The 25,657-nt window shown below is 35.3% G+C and overlaps 1 protein-coding gene across 2 annotated transcripts in view; it reads right to left on the reverse strand.

Annotated features, from left to right (window-relative positions):
- LOC101888125 (putative uncharacterized protein DDB_G0282129) overlaps window positions 1-25,657 on the reverse strand; it is a 130,967-nt gene that overhangs the window by 44,321 nt on the left and 60,989 nt on the right. For both annotated transcript variants that reach the window (XR_009343059.1, XM_059126923.1), the window contains exon 3: window positions 5,469-5,907. Coding sequence is in view for 1 of the 2 variants with exons in the window: in XM_059126923.1 (XP_058982906.1) it covers window positions 5,469-5,907 (439 nt within the window). In the remaining variant the exon portion in view is untranslated. The remainder of the gene's footprint in view (window positions 1-5,468; window positions 5,908-25,657) is intronic.

Genomic DNA, 25,657 nt, shown 5'->3' on the forward strand with positions numbered 1-25,657 from the left:
ATTTGGAAGAGTTTTTTTCTGCTGCTGTTGCTGCTTTAAATTCAATTCATTTGTTTTTTTTGTTCCAAAACACTTCACTTTAATTTGAAACAGGTTCTTTTTAAAAATAAGTTACTAACGAAACAAAAGCAACAACTCCATTCATTCCTAAGACCGGAGCAAAAAAAAAGGTTTCTAATACAACTAGCGAGCAATCTATACAACTCGAAAAATGCTAATGCTCTGAGTTGCGGTTTCTATTTAACGGCATTGGCGCATTGGAAGCTCACCGAACCGACGCCGACGCCAACGTTTGTAAAAGTGAAAGGTTAAAAACTCGTTTCTAAGATCAGACAACAGGAATCGCTCCGAACTATGTTGATGTTTGGGTAGGTTGGATAGTTGGTTTATGGCTAAGTTGCTGGCCTCAGAAAACAAAATATTGCTCGTGCCACCGCCACCAACAACTATCCATGGCTGACTGGCTGGCTGCTTCATGGGGAGAATGTGGAGTGAATATCAACCACAACCAGACACAACAAAGAATAATTTATATGAATCAATGCAACAACAACAACAGCTACATCAGCAAAATAACATAAAAACCAAAACAACAATTTTTAAAATACACCAAAAGATTAGATGGAGATTAAATTTGAAAAAAATTAAAATTTTTATTAACTTTCTTTTAACAGGTCATCACACCATGGCAGTGACACTGTCATCGTTTCTACCGGAGTCAGTGCTGGTTTTCAACACTTGACCATCGCCATCCACTCCATTTCATTTGACCAACAACACAAACCTGGAGACAAAAGGTTAACATTTCCCCAACCATGACTTCTATAGAAGCCAGCGGCTATCTCACGGCATTGGTAATTAAATCACCCCTGATGACGGCCACAGAGAGGCGACGAGATGAGATCATGCTCTTTTCGTCTAATTTATAACCGTAAAATGACCACTGACAATGAGTGAGAAAATGCTCCGGTAGACAGACACAGTACTGCGGGAGTAACAGAAATTGTGAAGCGATAATACCCTAAACGGGGTGAGGGAGGATTTTTGTTATAAAAGAGAATATTTATGCCAAAGTATGTCTGGGAAAATTCAAAGAAGTGGATCCCAAGAAATTAAAAAAATAATAATAGTTTTGGTCCAATAACTGATACTAAATATTGAATGCGAAGAACGAAAAAGAAGAACCATTTGATAAGGACCATGTACCCACCTACAAACTGAAAAGATTGTGAATCATTGATCCCAGTAAACATTTTTGTTAGGATATAATAAGTTTCTTAACCAATTGTTAATATTCTTAACTATTTACAAATCCACTAACTAACCCATAATTTTACAAGGGACATGTCCATGTTTCAAACACTGTGTCATGACTGCGAAGATTGAAGGAATATGTCATTATTTTCCAGTTTTGGTAATGCGGGGTCAGTTTGTTTACATTACCTTGTAATAGGTTGTTCAGTTCACGTAACTCTCAAATTTTAGCTGAGTGTATAAATACTAACCAACAAATAGTATAACATTTAAATACATTTGCGATGTTTGGCCAGAAGGTCCGTGAAAAAAATGTTCTTCAGAAGATACTTCGAACATATTTTTATACCCTCCACCATTCTATGGAGGGTATATTAGCTTTGTCATTCCGTTTGTAACTCTTCGAATATACCCTACAAAGTACATATATTCTGGATCAGCGTAAAATTCTAAGACGATCTAGCGATGCTCGTCCGTCTGTCTGTTGTAATCACGCTATCTCTCGAACGAATTGAGATAGACTATGCATACATGCAAAGTTTACCAGTGGGCAGGTTAAGTTCGTAAATGGGTCGTGTCGATCCGCGTTTTCGTATCGTTCTTCCATTTAAGTAAAACGGGTTCTGGAATAATATTCTTCAGGAAGTCCTTGAAACATATACTTTAAAAACGATACTAGGTCGAGAGGTCCTGGAAAAAATATTCAAGCAATCCATGATTTTTGATTAAAATTTCCTTTAACAAATATTCTGCCGAAATCTACGATTTTTGATCAGGAGGTCCTTTAACATATGTTCTTTAAAAATCCACCTTGTGAGCTCCACCTGGGTCCTTGGAAAATATTATTTAAGAAATATAACATTTTTGGTAAAAAGGCCCTTGAAAAATATACTCCAAAAATCCAAGATTTTTTGTCAGGATGTTTGTGAAAAAAATTCTTCAAAAAAGCTACGATTTCAATAGTTCCTTGAACACTTTTCTTAAAAATCAGCGTTTTTTAGTCAAAAATAATCTTAAAAAAAATCTAGGACTGTTCATAAAACACATCAAAGATTTCTTAAAAATATTCTTCAAAAATCAACGTTTGTGATCAGGAGGTTCTTAAAAAAAACCTTGAAAAATATTATTGAAAAGATCGAAGATATTTAATTAGTAGGTCCATGATAAAATATTCCATAAGAATACACAATTTTCAGTCAGGCCTTATAAAAATATTTTTAAAAATTTCAAGATTTTTGACCACAACGTTCTTGAAAAAACATCCTTCAGGAGTCTTTGAAAAGTATTCTTCAAAAGTCCTTGAAAAATGTTTTTCAAACAACCCACGACTTTTGCTCAAAAGGTCGCTTAAAATATCGTTCAAAAAATCCACGATTTTTTAATAAGCCACTGTCTAGTCAAGAGACCATTAAAAATCTTTTCTAAGATTCTTTGATAAAATAATGTTTAAAAGTCCACATTTATTGTCTGGAATATAAAAAAAACAAGTAAAATAGTATTAGTCGGTTTTGCCGACAGATTTATACCCTCAGCCTTCAGTTATGATTATTAAAAATGTTGACCCTTTATGGGGGAGATTACGAAGCAGTTGGCCAATATTGACCAAAATCGGACTAAATCGACTACTTCCTATACTTTATATAAGATATGTGCAAATTTCTGAAAAATGTGGAAAAATGCGTGAGGTAACAGTTATAGTGGACCGAAGTATTCCATTTTCATACTTTACCTAATATAGATAAAAATATTGGTATGTGCAAAATTTTAAGGAAATCGAATATAAGTATTGGAAATTGTGAGCCTTTGTGGGTGGGGTACGAGAACGGTTGGCAGATATCTATCATCTTCACAAAAGATTTTGCGTTAGCAAAAAGGTTTGGATGTGTGAAATTTGAAGAGAGTTAGATGCTTATTTCGCGTTTTATGACAGTTTTGTTCTTCAAAAAATTTGAACCTATTGTGGGGAAAGTACCAGAAAGAGTTCGTTCGAGTTCATAGCAGATCTTGTGTTAGTAAAAACAAGTAAAAAAACATTAAGTTCGGCCGGGCCAAACTTTTAATACCCTCCACCTTAGGGTAAAAGAAACGTTAGAAGAAATGTGGCAAAAACCATTAAAATGCCGAATATCGGGAGGTACCGTTATATGCGGGCTACACCAAAACGTGGACCTATAATTACAATGTTTCTCCACACGAACTAGGACCCATTATGACCCACAAATACCAATTTTTAGACAAATCAGTGAAAAAATGTGGCAAAAACCATCAAAATACCGAATATCGGGAGCTACCGTTATATGGGGGCTATATCAAATCATGGAACCACGCATGCAATGTTTCGCCACCGAAGCTGGAACCCATTATGACCAACAAATACCAATTTTCAAACAAATCCGTGAAAAAATGTGGCAAAAATCATCAAATTACCGAATATCGGGAGGTACCGTTATATGGGGGCTATGCCAAAACGTGGACCCATACATGCAATGTTTCGAAACCGGATCTGGAAACCATTATGACCCACATATACCAATTTTTAGACAAATCCGTGAAAAAATGTGGCAAAAAAAACTAAAATACCGAATATCGGGAAGTACCTTTATATGGGGGCTATACCACAACGTGGACCTATACATGCAATGCTTTGCCACACGCTCAGGGACCCGATATGACCTACAAATACCAATTTCCAGACAAATCCGTGAAAAAATGTGGCATAAATCATCAAAATACCGAATATCGGGAGGTACCGTTATATGGGGACTATACCAGAACGTGGACCGATATATCTCATTTTCAATATCAACCATCCTAGACACAATGCAAATAGCTCTGCGAAATTTTGGCGCTCTACGTCAAATATTGTGGGCTGTATCGTGATTTCAACAGACAGACAGACAGACAGACGGACAGACAGACAGACGGACAAACAGACTGACAGACACACAGACGGACATCGTTAAATCGACTTAGAATTTTATGCTGATTATGAATATATATACTTTATGGGGTCTAAGACGAATATTTAAGGATGTTACAAACGGAATGACAAAGTTAATATACCCTCCTTTCCAAGGTGGAGGGTATAATAATGGCATGTGTGAAATTTGAATAGAACCGGATGCGTATTTCTGATTTTACGGTCGGTTATTCTGATTTTATCATCGGTTATTCAAAAATGTTGATTCTTGGTTTACAATTCATACGTCACAAAGAAGACCTGGGCAGTTCATTATAAAAATACACTATTTTTGACCAAAAAAATTTTTTTTTGTATTCAGTGGTATGGGACAAAATTTTGGTTCTGCCCAATTTAGTACCCCACAATTCACACCCCTATTTCACAATTAACTAACTCAAATCCGTAATTGTTACAAAACTTATAATGAATCTTAAATACCAAGCAGCTAACCACTTTTTCACACATTACTTTCTCAGCACCATGAAAACAATAAACCGCTGACGTACCACTACATCCCTGCCATTCCCCCACTTCACATTGCCACCACATCATTAAATACATATTATATCACTTTTTAAATGAATTAACTGTAAAATCTAAAAGAACTAAACCAAAACAAAGAAGAAGAAGAAAAAATACAAACAGAGAATGGCAAATTATCATCTTCATTATAAAATGACAGCAATTTAGGAGGCTATTGTGCAATCGACGTAGCCAACAAAGCAGGCAGACTGTCAAACACAACATCATTTGTCTTGACGCTTGTTCGCTGGTTGGTTGGTTCGCTCGTTCGTTATTTCGGTTTGGAGTTCAAATGACTTTTACTTTTGTTTTGTTGTAGCTGAAATGCCACTTCGAAGCCAAACAGAGCGTCAAGAGGAAGGAAACTCTAGGCAAAGATAAATTGCCACACTTTGTGGCCGATAGATTGGCTTGTTTGGCGGTAATTGGGTTTAACAGCGAAACAAAAACGCCGTTGGAGGTGAAGAAGAAGAAAGACACCTCCAACTCCAACCGCACACATAAATGTCAAAATCATAAACAAACGTCTCGCCAAAAAAAAAAAACAGATATTTTTGCGTTGGGGGTCTGGTTAAAAGTTCAAACGGAGCATTCAAAGAGCATTTAATTGTTGGTCGTGGGGCCCTGTGAAATAGACGCTGCGTTCCAAAAGTAAACAACAGCAATGCAAATGCCATTCGGAGCGTAACAAAAACAACAAATTTAAAATGCAGAGGGAGAGAGAACTTACCATTTCTTTACGCAACGTTGCTATTTGATTATCCAATTTGCTGCCCGGTATCGCGGGCGGTATTTCCGAAATGGTCTCATTGCCATTTATTTCTTTTAGAGGTGTTGTCGTTGTTGTAGTTTCGTTTGCGGAAGCGGAACCTGCTGCTGCTGTTGTTGTTGTTGTTGATGATGATGACGACGATGTTGCAGTTGCAGTTGCCGCCATTATTAATGTTGAATTGTTCAACTTGTCACCAGTATCCTTAATGCTAATGTTGCTATTATTATTGTTGTTGTTGCTGCTATTGCTATTATTTTCTTTTTGGCTTTCACTGTTTTTGGCATTCCTGGCCATTTCGGTATCCACGTCACTAATGAGACCGGAATCAGAGGCAAGCATTTTATTAATGCCGCTTAAACTTTTTGGCAATGGTGGCAAATCATTGATGGACATTATCCTGCAACAAAAGAAAGAAAAAACAATAAAAAAAAGTGAGAAAATTAAAATTATAAAAAATAATGGTTGAAGATAAACTAAAAGATTATAAATAAAAACCTAATAAACTACGATTTAATAAAATACAATTATATATAGGTATGTGTTTTCAGAATGAGGAGGGGTTGTTTTTGATTAGAACTTCATGTGTAGAAGTAGTCAGCAAAATATCGCATAACTTTGATTCAAATTTGATATATTTTGACATGCAAAGAAAAATATCACTTTTTGAGATAAATAATAAGAAGATATGCCGGTAATAATGAAAAACAAGTTAAAAAGTATCAGACGTTTTTGCCGACAGATATATAAAACCGCCTTCGTGTGGACTATATCGACTACTTATCCACTTTATATAAAACGTATATATACATTTTTTTTTTATTTCCAATTTTACCTAATTAGTTGTTATTCGAAATTTTTATATTTTGAGGAGGTGGTACCAGAAGGAATGGACCGATATATCCTATATTTACATTAGCGCGGACTTGTTTCGCATTAAAAGAAGGCATGGGCCGATAAGTTCCATATTCACATTATATATAAGTTTAGGTTAAAGGGTGCGCAGTTGCTTTGTAACAATCACTGTACTTGGAGACCTGGTGGTCTATTGTGTTCATCCTAAAGTTTAAGAAAAAAGAGAAAGGAGGGAAAAAAGATAGAGAAATTTGTGTGTGATTCATACACAAACGACGAATCGTCTTTAGACACTTTAGTCTTTTGGCTAATTGAAGAATGGCTTTTGGCTCAATTTCGGAGAAGGGAGACAAGTCGTGCTGAATTTGCTTCCTTGTAAGACTATGTGTAATACCGAAAAGAGTTGGATAGTTCCAGAGTAAGTGCTCTACCGTTTCAGTTTCATCTTCATCTTAACAGGCCTGCAGTAATCGGTGTTGTCGTAATCTCATTTAAAGGTCATGGCTCATACGTAACTGTGATCTTCGATTATTCCCACCAAAAGTTGTAGGTCCGATTTATCCATGGATATGAGCGACCTTGATCTCTTCTCAGAGAGCACCAGCCAAATTTTCTTAGATACATCGCATCCCCTTTCATTTAGTCAGATTTGTTGAAACCTCCAAGGGTAATGTTTATATATCACTCGGAAGAAGTACCGCAAGGGTGGCTTTATCGAGCTGCAGATCTACAAATCGATTGACTCGAATTCACGTCTTGCTAATTCATCTGCTGATTCATTGTCAGAGATGTTACACTGGCCTGGAAAATAATTACTTTTCCACTTTACTTAAAAGTTGACCCCTCCCATATTCAGGCCAGATTTCTGATTGAGTGAAATATTGAGATATACTAAGTTTGAAGAGAATCACTCACTTGTTTCGCATGTTATAAGGTTTATAAACATTCAAAATGTGAGAGAGGTACCTGACGGAGTGAACCGCTATATTCCATCTTCCCACGAGATCTTGCATTTGTAGATGTATTCGGACGTTCGAAGGTTTAAAATATTTGGATTATCATTTCTCATTTTATGAGCATTATAATTGTTCAAAATATTGACCCTTTGAGTGGAAAGTACCAAAAGGAGTAGTCTGCAATATCCCATCTTCACACCAAATCTTATGTCAATATAAATATTAAGATATGCGAATTTTGAAAACAATCGGAATCTTATTTCATATTTTATAAAAGTTATGATTATTCAATACTTTGACACTTCTTTGGGAGGCACTTGGTGGGATGGATCGGAATTATTTTCACAACTGAAAATTGGATGATTCTTTCTTATTTTATGAGCTAAATCATTTTCTGTGTAAATGTTTATCTTTTGTAGGGGGGGGGGTTCTGTATGGAAGTAGCGCTCATATCATGTTGGTTTGGATCAAATCGAATATCCCCTTAGAGAGTTGTCGCGCACAACAACCTCAAAATATCTAAAAAATGAGGGGTGTTTTTTAAGAATTATTGGAAAGATTTTCAAATTTATAATATTTATAGTACAGAATTTATAGTACAGTCCCCGACTGCGCCTCAAATGATCTAAGACTTCGACCGGTATCTCACGAATAAATGCTTCAATGTTGCCTTCCAATTCGTTGAATCCAATTGAAGCGACCTCATCTGTATAGAAATGAGTTTGAGCCCATAGCCCCACAAAAAGTAGTCTAAAGGCATTAAAACGCGCGATCTAGGTGGTCAATTGACCAGTCCCGAACTTAAAATAAAATGTTCACCGAACTTGCCTCTCAGTAAGTCAATTGTTACGCTATGGCACCGGCTTGTTGAATCCACATGTCATTCAAGCTTTGCATTTGAAATAAAAACATTTGTATGTAATCTCTCTGTAACGCCTGCAATTCACAGCGTCCGACAAGGTGCCGCGATACCGGTTAATTTAAAATATCACATCGCATTATTTCCATTATGATATTTTTATAAAACTTGCGAAACAAGCCAGCGATACTTTTCAAACTTGGTATATCTAAATATCTCTCTCAATCCGTGATCCGAAGTGAATAATGAATCTATGGGCACACTCCTTATGATACCTTCCTCACAAAAGTTGAACATTATGAGTATCATTTATAAAATAAAATTTTGCACTTACCAATATTTTCATCAGTATTAGATGAAGTGAAAATCTTTGGTCCGCAACATAAGGTACTTCACGCATATTCCAAATTTTACACAAATTATAACATATCTCGTTAAGTGTGAAAAAAATGATCGATACAGCCCAAATCAGGTATGTTGTAAATTTTATATCAGACTAAGGTCAGATCAGGAAAACCCGACTGATACCATTAATCTTGTTGGTACTCATTCAAACATACAGTGAAAATTTGCAACAAATGATACCAATTTTTGGGCAACCAGATATACGTAATGTTTGCTTCTATTTCCATTCTTGCCCAACCACACTTTGTGATGTAGAACGTTTTTTGTTCGAAATTCCATCTGATACTTAGCTCTCTTTCCCAATCAAAATAACTGTTTCGGTTGGTTTGTACTATTCTACATTTCTACAAAAAAATAAAAGTAGCTGACAACCATGCCAAAATTGAACGAACTAATCACTCATAAGAATAAAGATATCATTTTTCCTAGATTACAACATCAACCCAAATTTCAAGTAAATTTATCCGACACCAACCAAGCTTTTGTTCGGCATTGGTACAGCAAACCAAAAAGTGGATTTACACCATCGATTGCAAGTCGAGTATGATTCTAGGCTGAATTCCATTTGATCGGTTTAATTTATTCTACCTTATGCTTCATACAGAAACAAAAGAAGTCCAAATAGTCGAACGATGACAACAGTTGTGGCGCAGCAGAAGAAACCCAAGAACAATGTGGAGAGGTACAGAACAAAAATGTCATAAATTGTAATCAATATCATGCCAGTTGAACGTGATTTCTGGGTCAGCATAACACAGCTCGAACTCCAAACCGATCAGAAGGTATGTGTGACGAACAATGGCCCAGCCACTAACTAGCTCTCTAACGACAACTAAATCTTATGACAGCACCGCACCACTACCGCAGCAGCAGCAGCAGAGCATGATGATGACGAAGACGACGACAATGACAACAGCCACTCAAACATGAAGCAACTCTAATTTATGTTGCAATGTTAAAATGTCGTGACGCTAATAATCAACAACAATGGCAGCCCAACCAAATAAATAAGCCACCAACATCACAATAATCCGAATAAAATATGGCAACAACAGCGGCCGCCGCAGAGAGGTAACAACAGTCATGACAGACTAGGATGGAGTAGAGCAGCAAGCTAGCTGCCATAGCTCGCAATAAATAGATTGGTTAAGACATTAGATTACTTTACAAGCTTACCAGCTAGCAAACGTTCATTGCGCTCGCTATTGCCCCACCGATTCCGCCACCCCTGAGCCACCCATACGAATGTATGATGTTTGGACAAATGGAATAATACAAAGCCCCTCTTATAACCGACCCTGGTGCTTGTAGCAACCACATGAACTCAATCTAATGTACTTCACCATGCTTCCAATAAAAATAATAGCAAAACTAGATTTTATTTGCTAAACTAGATTGCAAACAAATCAATATTGATATGCTATGCTATGCCACAACGAGGATGTTATGAAAAGAAAAGATGATTTTGGGAATTTTGCAGAATAATCACTTTAGTAGAAATATTGCCGAAAGTGGATTTTTAAAAATTTCAAACAATTTCATCGAAGATTTTTACTAAAATCATCAAAATACAGAATATTGGGAGGTATATGGGGGCTACAGGAAAACGTCCACCTATATACAGGGTGAGATGAAAAAACTGCAACCAACTGTCATTTCTAAACCACTCTTCCGACAGCTGTTAAAATTATTCCAGTGACAGCTCATTATATTATTTACAAGCGTACAAAAGCACTTTGGTGAGAATTGGCCGAAAAATGGCTCGTCAGCTGAACATATCGCAATACTCCATTCGGCAAATATTGAAAAATGAGCTCCAAAAAGTTATTGAAATTCCAAAAAGTGCAAGAACTTACACCGCAGAAGAAAGAAAATAGACTCAAATGAGTTAAGGTTTTGCTTCGCTTCGGCCGAAAGTCGTGAACTGCCGAATTTGGTTTTCTCCGATGTGAAAACATTCGTTGTCCAGCAGTTTGTAAACAAACAAAATGATCGTTTTTACTTGCCAAAGAGGTCAGCTGAAAATGTGTACCTTCGGTTGGCCACCAGAACACAAGAAAAAACCCTGAAATCGAATAAAGATATAATTGGGAGCTCACTGATTCTCTTCAATGTATGCAAATTTAAATAATTCTGACAGCACTATATCTATAGCGACGATGGGGTTTATTAAAACACTTCTTCTAAGGTCATAGCTTTAAAGAAAAGGAAATATAATTTTCGCACATCAATTTGTTGCCAATATAAAATCTAGTGTCAAAATGGGAAACGTCTACAAAATTTCAAGGATTTTTGAAAAATCAAACCGAGGATGGAAGTATGGTGTACATACTGTTTAGGTACGCTGCATAGAGTGTCAGACCATATACATAACAACTTTATATTTTCGTCTAAATTCCTTCGTTTCTCTCGCTCTCTCTCTTTCTCTTTTATATCGCTAATGTACTTGGTATTACAACACTTAAAAGACTTGTTCTCGGCATTGCCATAACTTCCTCGTGACAACATAATAGCACTTCGCACGAACCTAAATTACTCCAAAATATTTCATAAATGTGGATCAAGTTAATTTCAAGCTAAATTTAAGTATTTACAACAAGAAGTGTTAATAACAATGGTATTTGCAAAAATTCAAAGAAGTAGAATGTGAAAACAAATGGAAGTCTTAGAGTTCCCTTCAAGAGGTTCGTGCTGAAATGGTCAGCATAAGAAGAAGCCATCACTACCATTTCAATTAAATACTTAGTAGTGCATTTCTCATATCTGAACATACATGCATACACACAAATGCATAAATTGTTATTGACTTATTTGCAAATGGTCATAATTCGAGTCGATATAGAAATACATCTGGCATTCGATTGGGAGCAATGTACATAAACTAAAACAGAAAAAAAGTACACAGCGAATGTACGAACATCTTTGAACTTTTGCAAGGTCTTTCTGTCAAAGTAAACACAATAAACCAATAAAACAACAGCAACACTAACAACAGCATTCAAATTTATTTTTTGGAAATAAACAAAAATTGCTGGTTGCAAGTGTTTTCCATTGTTTTGTAGTCCGCTTTTGGCATTTTTGGTTCATCAGGTTTTTGGTGGTTGGTTGTTGTTGTTTTTTGGTACACCCACACAATATCTATAAAGTTTCAATTAACTTGAATTGTTTTGGACACTTGACTTTAGCCGAAATGTGAAGAGAAAAAAAGCTACAGCAATGATGCAATGATTGTTTTGTGGTTTGACTTGAAAATTCAGTTCAACGTCGTCGTTGTCGTCGTCGCAATGTTGTTTGTGCAGTGTCCAGACAAAGTTGCTGACACAACAGCAACAACAACAAGTTGTTTGTTCATGTGTTCGATATAGAAAATATTTGTTCAACATTGGCGGGCAGTTTATTATAATTTGTTTCTTATTCGAATGCATGAAATGTAATTCGTTTCACAAACAAAACTAATCAAAATAATAATGAAGTTGCAAAATAGATAAATGAAAATATTAAATTTTGGAAAAGGTTACAGGGTTATACAAAATTTGATTTCAAAATACATTCGGAAAATCTAACACTGTAGAAGCATATTTGTGTAAATATGTCATTTTTATTTCGAGGAAATGCCTTATCATGTGAACATTTGTTAATACTTAAACCGCCTCATTTCCAAAAATATAAGAGCTTTTGATTGGTACAAGTAACTTGGTTAAAACATGTGCTTACTTCGGGTAAAAAATAAGACTTGGGCCTTCAAAAGGGGATAAACCAACTGGTTTCGCTTTTTGGAGCTTATGTCATTACGTTGACCGATATCGAAAAATTTTTGTGAGATAAATTGTTTGCAAAATGAAACCTCGAAATAAATTGGGAGGATCGTTATATGAGGTAACCAAATGGTGGACTAACACTGGACTAACGCCCTAAAGTACACAGAATGTACTATTTTAAACCATTTAGTGTTTTTCGTTCCCCTAAACTGCGGATTTTCCAAATTTAAGAATGATTTCAAGAAAGATTGAACTCTTACAGATCACTCAATAATACTGATTTCAATTTTCCCTTTAAAATAGAAAACTAATAAGTAAAAAGACAGCTAAGTTCGGCCGGGCCAAACTTTTTATACGCTCTACCATACGGAAAGAACTTAAACTTTTCAAAAAAAAAATGGTAAAAAAGTACATCGTGCTGCATATGCAATTTTCTGTCATAGGTTGTAGTACCCATTACGAACTTCACATACGAAATTTGAATCAATTCCAGTAAATAATGTCGCTAAAATCATGGAAATACCGAATACACGGAGGTACCGTTATATGGGTGCTATACTAAAACGTGGACCTATATAGACAATTTTCTTCCAGGGGATAAAGTACTTAGGGGGAACCCGAATTTCGGGGGTACCCTTATATGGGGTCTATATGATATCGTGGACCGATAATCTTACTTAACCTGCCTGGGTCAAAAGACAGATCGGTCCAAAATTATAGCTTCCTATCTTTATTCGTTTTGACAGGGATAAATCGTCTTAGAATTTTACGCTGCTCAAGAATATAAATACTTTCTTAGGTCTAATTATTATTTCTATGAGTTACAAAAGGAATGGTGGAGGGTATAAAAACGATATCTGGTATCTTAAATCTCTTTTTAAAGAATGAATTAACCAAAAAACCCTCGTCAATAAAATTTTATCATTTCGCACCTGTGGTACTTATCATACCCTTAACTCGAATTACGGTTAGTTAAAATTCTAAAATCTGCGGATCTCATAATAGCAATGTTGTGCGGTTTCGTACTTTTTAGTACGAAACCTTATTCACACCTTAACAGCAAGAGTAGATATAACACAATTTTTTTACGCCTTGCTTTAACGATTGTAAAATAAAAATATTGTACCTTTTAGTACTTTTTGCAACTTCAAAAACCAGTATCCAAAAAGCTCGACTTTTTAAATCGAATTTTTGAAAAACATGTTAACGCGTTTTAGTACTAAATTTCATAATCGTCACCATACCTCATGTTTTACACCAATATAAAAAGGCAAAACTCTTACACCACACATTTGAGGGCTTGATATTATTTGGTACTTTTAAGTATAACATTTCACACACGAACTGCAGTTTATGACCACTTCATACCAGAAAATTAACACTTGATATATTTGTAGTAAGTTTTGGTACTTTTATAGTACCTAAAATCAAAGATTTTTGTCATTATCAGACAACTTATTTTGTACTTTTACGTAACTTTGTTGGTACGGATTTAACTAAAGGACACATCAACAGTAACCCACGCGCAAATTTACTTAAATCTAAATATGAGAATTGAAGTTTAAGAACTGGGTTTTAGTACAATTCTAAGTACGAATTTCAAACTCACATAAATAGACTGAGAAGGTGATTCTATGAAGATCCTCAAAAGTAAGTATGGATCTATCTCGCTTCCTTCTCCATGTAACAAGAAAATGCATAAAGGCTAAATACTCTTACCACTATGTGGTTTAGGGTATAAAATTAGGAAATATTAGAAATTTTTGGTCTAAAATTGTATAATTGCATCAAAAACAATTTTTAAAACGGATTTCAGAAAATCCGGCGTTGACTAGGCAATTGGTCCCGCAAATTTCGTAAATTTCCGTATTTTTCGGTCACATTTCACTCAGTTTCAATTTTGAGAAATTTCGTATATCAAAGACACCTTAGAAGAGAATCCAATCAAAAATTTGCATGAGCGAAATCCCGGCATAATTAATATAATTTCCGGCTTTTTGGGATATGAAAAAGATCAGCAATATACGATGGCCATTTTGTTATCACAATTTATTGGTATTCTTATTTACTTAATGGGCCTTGGCTAGAAACTTGTATATTTATAAACTTCAAATTTATTCGACCTCTATGTTTAGTCCAAAACTATGTATTGCTGTATCTTACGGGCTAAACACTGCTGATTCAGGTATGTATGCTAAAATGTTGTGTGTTTGTGTAAATGTGTCACCAAAATATGTTTTCATTTATATTTGTCACAAAATAAAATATTTTGAAAAAATCTATAAATAGTTTCGAAAAATGTTCTGCTTAACCACAGCTAATATTCACACGGTTAGACAATTGTAACACAACAATGAACTTGATAATGAGGATTAAACATAATCACAGATGAATAACACTTTATGCCGCACAAGAATATATATATGTAGATGGCGCGAAAACTATAAGTATGTTTCCATTAATTCAAAACACCTCCATTCTATTGATATTTCCACGTCAATTATTGTTCTTCTATTGTTTGATGTGTCACTCACCTGTTCTGGCTAATTTTTCCGAACCAGAACGACGCAGTGATTATTGAAACCAATTAACCCGAATACAAAACATGAACTGCGTTTGAGTTCCCGAATTTCCTTGCATTCGAATGAATGAAATTGAAATATTTTTATTGCCGACAGACGAACTCGAAACAATCAAAATACAGTCAATATTGGCCAAGACATCGAACCCGGGGCAATATCTTGCGAGAACATGTCGAATGTTAACAATCAACTAAAGGAAAAAATGCTAACAAAATAAAAACATATTTTGGCAGAAAGAAAAAAGTTTTCTTTTTTTTTGATCATTTTTCTTTTTGGGTTAATATAATGGGCAAGAAGCGTGTGAATGTCTTCATCTACACACACACATTCATGCATACTCGTTGGGCCATACTCATAATGGGGCGAAATAAAACAGGGTGTCATCGAAAAAATCGGCAAATTAAATTGAACCTATTCGACACAGTTGTTTGTGTTAAACCGTAGCTAGATGTCGATTGACATTAATTTCCTACTTCTCATTTCTTTTTTATTTCTGTTTAAGTCAGTCTATGAGAATCAAAACCCCAATAAAAAATCCGCTGCAAATTGTTGCCAAAATACGCCGACAATTTCCGGAAATAAATTTAATGCAAATTCGACTGAATAAGCGGGATCACAATCTTATACCAGTATTAAAGCAAAATAAGGAGCGATACAATCGATTTTCACACTTGTTCTAGCTGCAGCAAAATAATTTTTTGAAGCAAAATTCAAACCACTTCATAATCAAGTCCTACATGCTATGCCCGAGGGCATGAATGGAGTGAAAATAACATACAGATGAAAAAACTGCAACCAACTTCAGACTACTGTCATTTCTAGGCTACTCTTCCGACAGCTGTTAAAATTATTCCAGTGACAGTTTACAACAACATTTTGGTGAGAATTTTCCAGAAAAACAGTTATTTATGATGGAATTCAAGCGTGATAGTGCGGTTTCTTTATATTTGGCTGGAAAGCTACAAGTGGCTATCGTTAGATCACTCCAGCATTTAAATCTGCATAAATCGTTTGTGTCTCGCACCATCGCTCGTCACCGTGATACTGGTAGCGTAGCCCGACGTCAAGGAAGTGGATGAAAGAAAACGGCAACATCAGCAGAAATGGTTCGAAAAATAAAGAAGCTACTTGATCGAAACCGGCGTCGCAGTGGCCGAAAATGGCTCGTGAGCTGAACATATCGCAATATCCCATTCGGCAATTACAAAAAAATGAGCTTTCTCCGAGCCATTGAAATTCCAAAAAGTGCAAGAACTTTCACCGCAACAGGAAGAAAATAGACCCAAAAGCGCTAAAGAGTTGCTTCGCTTGGCCGAAAGTCGTGAACTTCTCCGATGAGAAAACATTCGTTGTCCAGCAGTTAGTAAACAAACAAAATGATCGTGTTTACTTGCCAAAGAGGTCAGGTGAAAATGTGCACCTTCGGTTGACCACCAGAACACAAGCGCCGACCATGATGATGGTGTGGGCCGCCATAACCGCCGATGGTTGCTCTCAGCTCGTATTAATCGACCGTGGCATCAGAATAAATGCTGAATATTATCTCGAAAATATTCTAGAAGGTTTATTAAAGCCTTGGCCAAGCCAAGAATGGTTACAAGATGAGGTTCCTCGCTTCATTTCCAGCGCACAATGGCTACCAAAATCTCCGGATACCAATCCGTTGTAAAAGTTATGACGTTTGACTTTGTTGCAGTTTTTTTTTTTTTATCTCACCTTATAACATTTAGTCAGAAATAAATGTGAATTTCTTGCCAGTTATACGGCCTTATACAAGGAAGAACTTCAAAATATAAATTTGACAATGGAAGGATATCAAAGGAAAAATTTATAATCGTATTATATTATATTCTTGAACAATCTGAAAGGTTTGCTGGTTTTGGTTTAGCAGATGAGACTACCTTTCCTATTGTGCCATGCATCCAACACTTGGTCTGTTTTAGAACTGTACAAGTGTAACCGATTTTTCCTTCATGATATCGAAAAAAATTACAAAACTAGTAGATTCTAGCAGGTTCTGGAACAGAGCAATTGTTCATATGTTATCCATGTTCAAAGTCGGAACAACTCTTGTTTAGTAAAAACTCTACATTTTTCCAGAGGTATATTTACCTTGATCCCAGGCCGAAGACTGTCTATTAACAAAAAGTGTCAAATTTAGAAAACTTTGGTTCGCGTTAGCTAGAGGAGAAAATCTCAAGCCCACGACCGAAGATGGCTACTTACAACGATTTTTAAATTTAGAAAAACGTAGTTCGTAAGGTAAAGGTGTCAGCTAAAATTTGGCATCAATATGGTTGCCCACATAATGGTCTCTTTTTCGACGTTTTGGTTTTATAAAAAATCCGGGTCCAAAAAATCGAAGATTCCTAACCTCTTTGAATAAATTTTTGAAAAAGTTGAAGAGTTTTTACCAAACTAAAGTTAAGCCCAAAAACCATATATTGAAAGATTAAACATTTTATATGTCATGTCATTCATTGGCGGAGACTTGACAAATTTGTTCCTAAATTTGACCACTAAAACCAGCGGTACCCTGTGTCGGCATCGGTATTTATAGATGAATAAATAAATACACGTTTCCTACTTTTCGACACGACGCTGACAATGCGGCGACGGCATTGTTATTGTTGTTCTTGTCGTTTGTTGAGAACTGTCATGCCATGATGTTGTTGCGTTTATTAAGCACATCGAAATTATTAAGAACAACAGCAACAATAATAAAGGGAAGGAAAATCATGTTGATAAATGAAAAACGGCTAGGGTGTGTGAGTGAGAGTTTTAGTGTCATCGTCAGTGTCGATATTATTGCTCACAAAATGACAACAAATATTTTCTCTTGCAACGGTTTTAGTTCTCTGTTATGAATTGTAAGAAAAATCGGCGTTGCCAGATGTTTTAATAGATAAAATTATTGCAAAGTTCTTGCATAGAAAAAATTGCGTGTTTTGATACAAAATTGTATCCGGAATAAGCCATATTATCAGGATCTTCTCTTTTTAACCCGGTGTGGAATCGACATACAAACGGAAATACTGTTTTTCAAAGAAGTTCTGTATATGTTGCATTCGAACAATTAGAAAAAATCTTTTATTGCTCATAGTAATACATTGGAAGATGTATTATTTTCCTTGCTGATGGTCACCAATGCGAATAAAAACTTATTTTTCAAAATAAATTGAATCTTTATTATGTTTTTTGATACCTCATTTTTATATATTTTATATACTCTCATCCATATGGCTACAGAGTTGATACGGCCAAAACGTGCCTCATCGAAATAAGGATTTAAGAACCTAGGTCTCTTTGGACAAAACCCGTTTCTGGACATTTGGAGTAGATCTAGCGATGTCCGTCCGTCTGTCTGCCGGGCTGGTGCGCCCGGTAACTCTCGAAGGGAGTATCCGATTTGATCCAAACTTGGTAAATCATAATATTATTGTCGAACTTGAATCGAATTCGGAATTGCACAAAAAGAGAGAATATTCATGAAGCTCATAAAACAGAAAATTAACATCCGATTCAATTCAGGCTAGGCACATCTCAATATTTCTATCAAAACAAGATCTGTTTTAAAGATGGTAGTGATTGGACCATTCCTTCTGGTATCTCCCCCACAAAGGGTAAACATTTTGAATAACCAAAACGATCATAAAAGCCGATATAACCATCCGGTTCTATTCAAATTACACACATCACAATACTTTTATTAGCCCAAGGTCTGGTGTGAAGATGGCACGAATCGGTTCACTCCTACTGGAACCTCTCCCACAAAGAATCAAAATTTTGAGTATTCATGAAGATCATAAAACGCGAAGATAACATCCGATTCCATTCAGACTTGATACATCTCAATATTTCCATCAACATAAGTTCTGTTATAAAGATGGTAGAGATCGACCATTTTTTCTCGTACCTCGCCCACATAGGGTTTTAGGATTTTGAAAACAAAACGCTCAAACAAAGCGAAATAAGCATCTCTTCAAATTTCCACATCCAAATATTTCTTCTAACGCAAGATCTGTTGTAAGGATGATATACATCTGCCAACCCCCTTTCTGGTACATCACCCACAAAGGGTCATAATTTCCAATACTTATATCTGTGAAACTTGCGAAACAAGTCGGCGATTACTTACGATTAAACTTAAACAGAAATCTAATAAGAATATGTAATTTATCGGAATTTACGAGTTTGCATCAAATTTGATATAAATGTTCGATTTCCTTCAAATTGGACATGCCAATTTTTTATCTGTATTAGATAAAGTATAGAAATGGAGTATTCGGTCCGCTATATGTATCTGTTACCTCGCATATTTCCACATTTTCTAAAAAATTATACATATCTCATATAAAGTACAGCAAGTAGTCGATATAGCCTAAATCTGGCACGGTGTAAAATTTATATCAGTCTTAGGTCAAATACGAATCGGTCAATATTGGCCAACTGCTTCGGAACCTCCCCCATAAAGGTCAACGGTTTGAATAATCATAACTCAAGACTGGGGTATGCATCCGTCGGAAAAACTGACTGATACTATTTAACTTTTTGCATTATCTTTTGGTTGTGTAAGCATACGTAAAAAAATATCAGCTGAGCGGCATATATATCCTCCTAAACACAGAAGATTAATCTACTGGATCTAATAAAACCAGTATTTTCAAATTGAACGGGCTCTTAGCCAATTATACTACCTTTATTCTTGTGCCACATTTCATTTTTCTTTTTATATATTTTGACTATGGTTATTTGTAAATTGGCAACACCATCAGAATATGAAGCACAATACAACAACAACATTCACAAAAAAAGACAACAAATTTAACTTCAAATACAAAATAGCATGACATTTGTAAATAAAAAAAAAACATACAAATATTGGTGGGTCAAATATCCAATATGAAACGAATGGACATAAATTCCTTGTGGGAGAGCAAAGAACATAATTTTGTGGGACCATTTATTGATTCGCTGTGAATGCTTATGTTTGTGGCAAATCGGTGGTTAACAATTTGGAAACATGAAATAGCACGTTTTTAATAACTCATAATTACTAAAAGTAATTAGTCTTTGGATACAAATCTTTACCTGGGTCAACCCTGATAATTGACCAATCACAAATAATTTGACTACGAAAAGCAAATGATTAATTTATTGTGATTGGTCAATTATCACAGTTAAATCGGGTTGAGATTTTGTATGTAAATGCCCCATAAAAAAGCATTTAGTCAGATTTTGAGCAGCTGCGTGAACAATTTATTATTGATCTATGAACCCAGAAAAATTTAGATTAAATGCTCTATTATTTTCAATATTAGTAGAAACTAATTTGGCTCTGGTCAGTTTGGTAAAAAAATACATTTAGTCCTCCACATTTTTTAATAAAATTATCTGGGTTCGAACGTGCTTCACTTTTATCTTCAAATGCCAGTGACACCGTTTGGAGAAAAAATTTAAAATTTACAAAAAAAAGGAGGTGGAGCCGTTATATGTGAGCCATACCAAAACGGAAGCATATATAAACAATTTTCTACCATAAGGGTTAGGATAATATGGTATGATATGTTACTATTAATTCAAAACATCGTGGAAAAGTGTGGCTAGAACCATCAAAATACCGAATAATGCTGGGTATTCTTATGTGGAAACCTTGGACGAGTATGGACAATGTTTTGACACCTGACGTAGAACCCCATATGAACTGCAAATACCGAATTTAAATTTGAATAAATACAATAGAAAATGTGACTTAAATCGTTAAAAATACCTAATATAAAATGGTACCTTTATATAGGAACAAGTAAAAAAGCAACTAAGCCGAGCCGAACTTTTAATACCCTCCACTATTTGAAAGAAACTTGAAAAATTTCAGAAAAAAACCGTCGGAAAATACCGCTCAAATGAAAACCGTTATATGGGGGCTATACGAAGACGTGCTCGGGAAGAACCGTTATATAGGGGATAAATTATATCATGGACCTATATAGACAATTCTCTTCCAGGGGGGATTTTAAGACAACTCCATTGAAAAATGTGGCTTAAATCATCAAAATACCGAATATAGGGAGGTACCGTTATTGAAGCTATACAATATCATGAACCCACATAGGTAATTCTTTTCCATGGGATAAAGTACTCATAAGGAACTCCTTGTGTCTATTTTCAAACAATTCTATTGAAAAATTTAGCTAAAATCATAAAAGTACCGAATATCGAAAGGTTCCGTTATATGGGGGATATACGATATCGTGGACCTATATAGACAATTCTCGTTCAGCGGGTAAAGTACTCTCAAAGAACTCCTTGTGTAGAATTTCAGACAATTCCATTAAAAAATTTGGATAAAATCATCCAAAACCGAATGTCTGGGGGTACCGTTATATGGGGGCTATACGATATCGTGGACCTATATGGATAATTCTCTTCCAGGCGATAAAGTACTCACAAGCGGATTTTGAGACGATTTTGGTGAAAAATCTGGCTAAAATCATGAAAACACCGAATATCGGGAGTTACACTTATATGGATACAGTGGACCATATAGGTCCAATTCTCTTCCAGGGGGTAAAGTACCCACAAAAAATTCCTCGTGTAGAATTTCATACAATTCCATTGAAAATGTGGCTAAAATCATCTAAATGTCGTTTTGACTCTAGCAGACGGAGGGACGGTCAGGGCTAAATCGTCTTAGAATTTTACGCTGATCATACTTTGTTAGGTCAAACATTTTTATTTCGATATCTTACAAATGGAATGACGAACTTAATATACCCTCCAAAAAAGGCCCAACACGAACTTTTGGAATGAATCTAAAATTTTAAGATGTACTGTTCGCTGAGAAGTAAGTAGTTGTATCCAATTTAATAATACACCTATAATTTGCACTTAAAAATAATTTTGAAAAAAAAAAATAGATTTTTGATGCAGCAATTTGAAAAATGCAGCAATATAATCTGCACTAAAATAAAATTTTGAGGAGGAAAAAAAGTTGCCTACAAATGGTTTTGCTCATAGCTGATATAGGTAAAACGAAATTACTATACACAGCAGAACATAATTATTCCAAGTTATTTTAATCTTCTGAAAAGTTTTCAACCTACAATTCGTTCCAATTAAATGCAATAAACTTTTAACTACACATAATTACACAATTTCCCTGTTCTTCACCCAAGTGTGGTTTAAGACTTTGGCCATCTTTTTATTTTTATGCCTTTTTGTAGTTTTTGTTTTCTAGCAACTGGTTGACTTTTCAGGGTCTCTTTTACTCAATATTCGTTGCATCCATTCAATAATAAAATAACAAGAAAATTCATTATTCTGAGTGCGTTGAGCAAAGGTAAGCAACAAAAATCCATTAATTGTTGCTGCCAACACTAACATCGTTAGCAAGTTAATTGTTGTTTAATTGTTGCATCGCTGCTAGGGAAAAAAACGGGGTCAGTATGAACAACTTTTATTTCAAATGAGAAAATGCAAAATAGAAGACCTTAACAAAACAACCACAACCCAACAGAAATTGAGTTTTTCCAACATTTAAATATCGAAATTGAAATTTCGAGTCAGCGACGTAAATCAGCTAGCCTCATTACCAAGCGCAACATCAACAGAATTTCATTGTGGCCAGCCATAGCGAAAACAAGTCTGTTTCGTCGCTGGTCTTTTCTTCTGGCCAAAATGGTCAGTCAGTCAGCCAGCCAGCCTAGCTAGCCAGTCAGTTAGTCATAAAAATGCATGACAATGCCGAGTTTAAGAAAACAATTACGTCCATTGCATTAACGTCAGTCGCCCAGTCGGTTAACAGGTTTGGCAAAGAGATTGAATCGAAAAATAACAAAACAAACTACGAAGAAGAGTAGCACAACAAAATCCTAAAAAATCGGTAATGCAATAATTGAATTATGGCTTGTGCGTGATCTCTGTCCGTCCACTTCTACAGACATACATGTGCATTTGTTTATGCATTATTGAAGGTCGAATTTTTACAAAAACAAAAAAAACAAAAGTCGAAAACTTATTTGTATTGCCAATGAATTGAAATTTGTAAATGTCGGAGCTGCGTCATCATTTACTACTACTTCAGAAAACAATATTAAAAAAGAAATTTTAAAGATTTGGGTCAGTCCATAAAAATACATATTTGTTTTTGGCTTTGGTTGAGAAAAGGTTCATTGGCCACTTATTATTTGCGGAATTATAGCCTGACACAAATTTTACGAACCGTAAATGAAAGAAATGGTAATGTATTTTGGGAAGAGTATTATTAAATTTCCAGTTAATAATATTAAGTGGATTTTGCTGGAGTGTTAAGGCATAGGAAAATACCCAGATTCCTAGTGATTGTGGATGTGTTCCATAAACTGCCATATAGTACTGTGTTGTGCTATATTTTACTACGTTGTACTTGAACGCCGTTCCCATACCCGGCAAAATGAAGATAACACACAAGTAAGGCATTATCTTTTGGGAGTATTATACTATTACTTCTGATGGGCTAATTTGTGTCCTTTGTTTTCGTCCTCATCCAATTCGGTCGGAACTTTCTCCCACATCAAATTGAACAATTCTCTATTTTGACTAGTTAGTGTTTGATGATAAAACAAGTAAAAAAACATTAAGTTTGGGCAAACCGAACTTTAAATACCCTCCACCATTAGCTAAAGGAAACATTTTTATCTAAAAATGTCTGGATTGAAATGTATTCCACTTTAAACTACAAATACCAGTAAGATCGGTTGGAGGATGCAGTAAAGGTTTAAAAACAAAAAACAAAAAAAAAACAGTAAGAAAAAGTCAAAAGTCGGGCGGGGCCGACTGTATGAAACCCTACACCACTATGTATATTTAGTAGAGCTTCCGAAACAAAAGAATTTATTTCAAGTAGATCATACCATCTATTAACATTTTGGCTTTAGAGCAGTTATAGTTTGCTATAGAGTGCATGATATCACTTGGAGGAGGATTCTATTAACACATATATATCGAAGCTGAGTTGCATAAAATGGAAACGTACGTCCCAAAATTCACTCCATGATACTAGCCATTATTTGCACAATAAACCAGAAATAGGATTACGGATGTATTTGGGAGTTATATCCAGACCTGAGCCGACCTTGACAAAATTTGATACACTTACTTCGGAGCTGTATCTGATATTTGGTACCAACAATCATTGTTGTGGAATGCATATTACGCTTGTGAGGGACTTTAAACCCCAAATCGGATAAAACATATATATGGGAGCTATAGCTCCCGATTTACACCAAATTTGAAATACACGTTTATAGGATGAATTCAGTCGTAATCGACAAAATTCGTCCATTTGGACTGATATTACCCATTTGATGCGCAATAAACCTGATATCGGATAAAGATATATATCGGAGTTATATCCTAATCCGAACCGATCTCGATAAAAATTTGGCAGAGGTATTTTTGAGCAGTATATGATATCCGGTACCAAATATCATTCTTCTGGAGTGCATATTACGCATGTGAGGAAGTTTAACCTCCAAATCGGATGAAACATATATAAGACAGGAAAGGAAACATATATATAGCTATATCTGAACCGATTTGAGTTACTTGCTTCTAGACTGAATTCGGTGGGATGTAACAAAATACAGTTCATTTGGACTTATTATATTAGGTGAACGGGATATGCCGTTATGTGAAAGCTATAGTAAAACTTGGACCTATACAGCCAGTGTCCTACCAGAAGTAGAACCCGTTACCAACTCTTGATATCAAATTTAGAACAATTCCGTGGAGAAATAAAAATATCGTTTTTTGCATATTTTAGTTCACCTCTTCCTTTTCATACTTGGCGCCTCTTTCATTAAATTAAAAAAAAAATTGCTCAATTTCAAAAGACCGCATACATAGTTTTAAACCCTCCACCATAGTATGAAGGGTATATTAAGATTGTCATTCCATTTGTAACACTACGAAATATACATTTTTGACCCCAAAAATTCTTGATCAGCATAAAATTCTATGTCGATTAGGCGATGGCCGTCCGTCTGTGCAAATCACTGTAGCCTCCGAACGAAATGAAGTAGGTTGATAAAATTTTACTCAAATGTGTACTATGTCTGCAGGACTTTTGGTATTGAAAATGGGCCATGTAGGTCCACGTCTTCGTATAGCCCCCATATGATGATACCTCTCTATTTTCGGTATCTTGGTGTTTTAACCGACATTATTCACCGGAATTGTTTCTAATTAAGTATTTAAAATTCGTAACGAATCCTACAGTATACGACAGAAATTTGTCCGTGCAGGTCCACATCTTCATATAGCCCCCATATAACTGGACCTACCCATATTCGGTATTTTGCTGATTTTAGCAACATTATTCACCGGAATTGTTTCAAATTTGGTATTTGAAGTTCGTAACGGATACTACAGCCTATGACAGAATATTTTCTGTGCCTGTCCACGTTTTGGTATAGTCCCCATATAATGGTATCTCACTATATTCGGTATTTTGACGAATTTTAGCTACATTATTCACCGTTTTTTTCAAGTTTCTCATTTGAATATTGTAATGGCTTATGACAAAAGTTGCCTACGCATGTCCCCGTCGTCGTAAATAACGGCTACATTCGGTATTTTTAAGATTTTAACATAATTTTTAACGGATTTTATTTATTTTTGAAAATTGACAAAGTATTTTACTTGTTTACGGTTGCCATTCACCACTCTAAGGGAGTTGGAGGACTTTCATCGAGAA

The sequence above is a fragment of the Musca domestica genome, unplaced genomic scaffold, assembly GCF_030504385.1.
Source record: "Musca domestica strain aabys unplaced genomic scaffold, Musca_domestica.polishedcontigs.V.1.1 4, whole genome shotgun sequence".
In the NCBI taxonomy this organism is placed as follows: Eukaryota; Metazoa; Arthropoda; class Insecta; order Diptera; family Muscidae; genus Musca; species Musca domestica.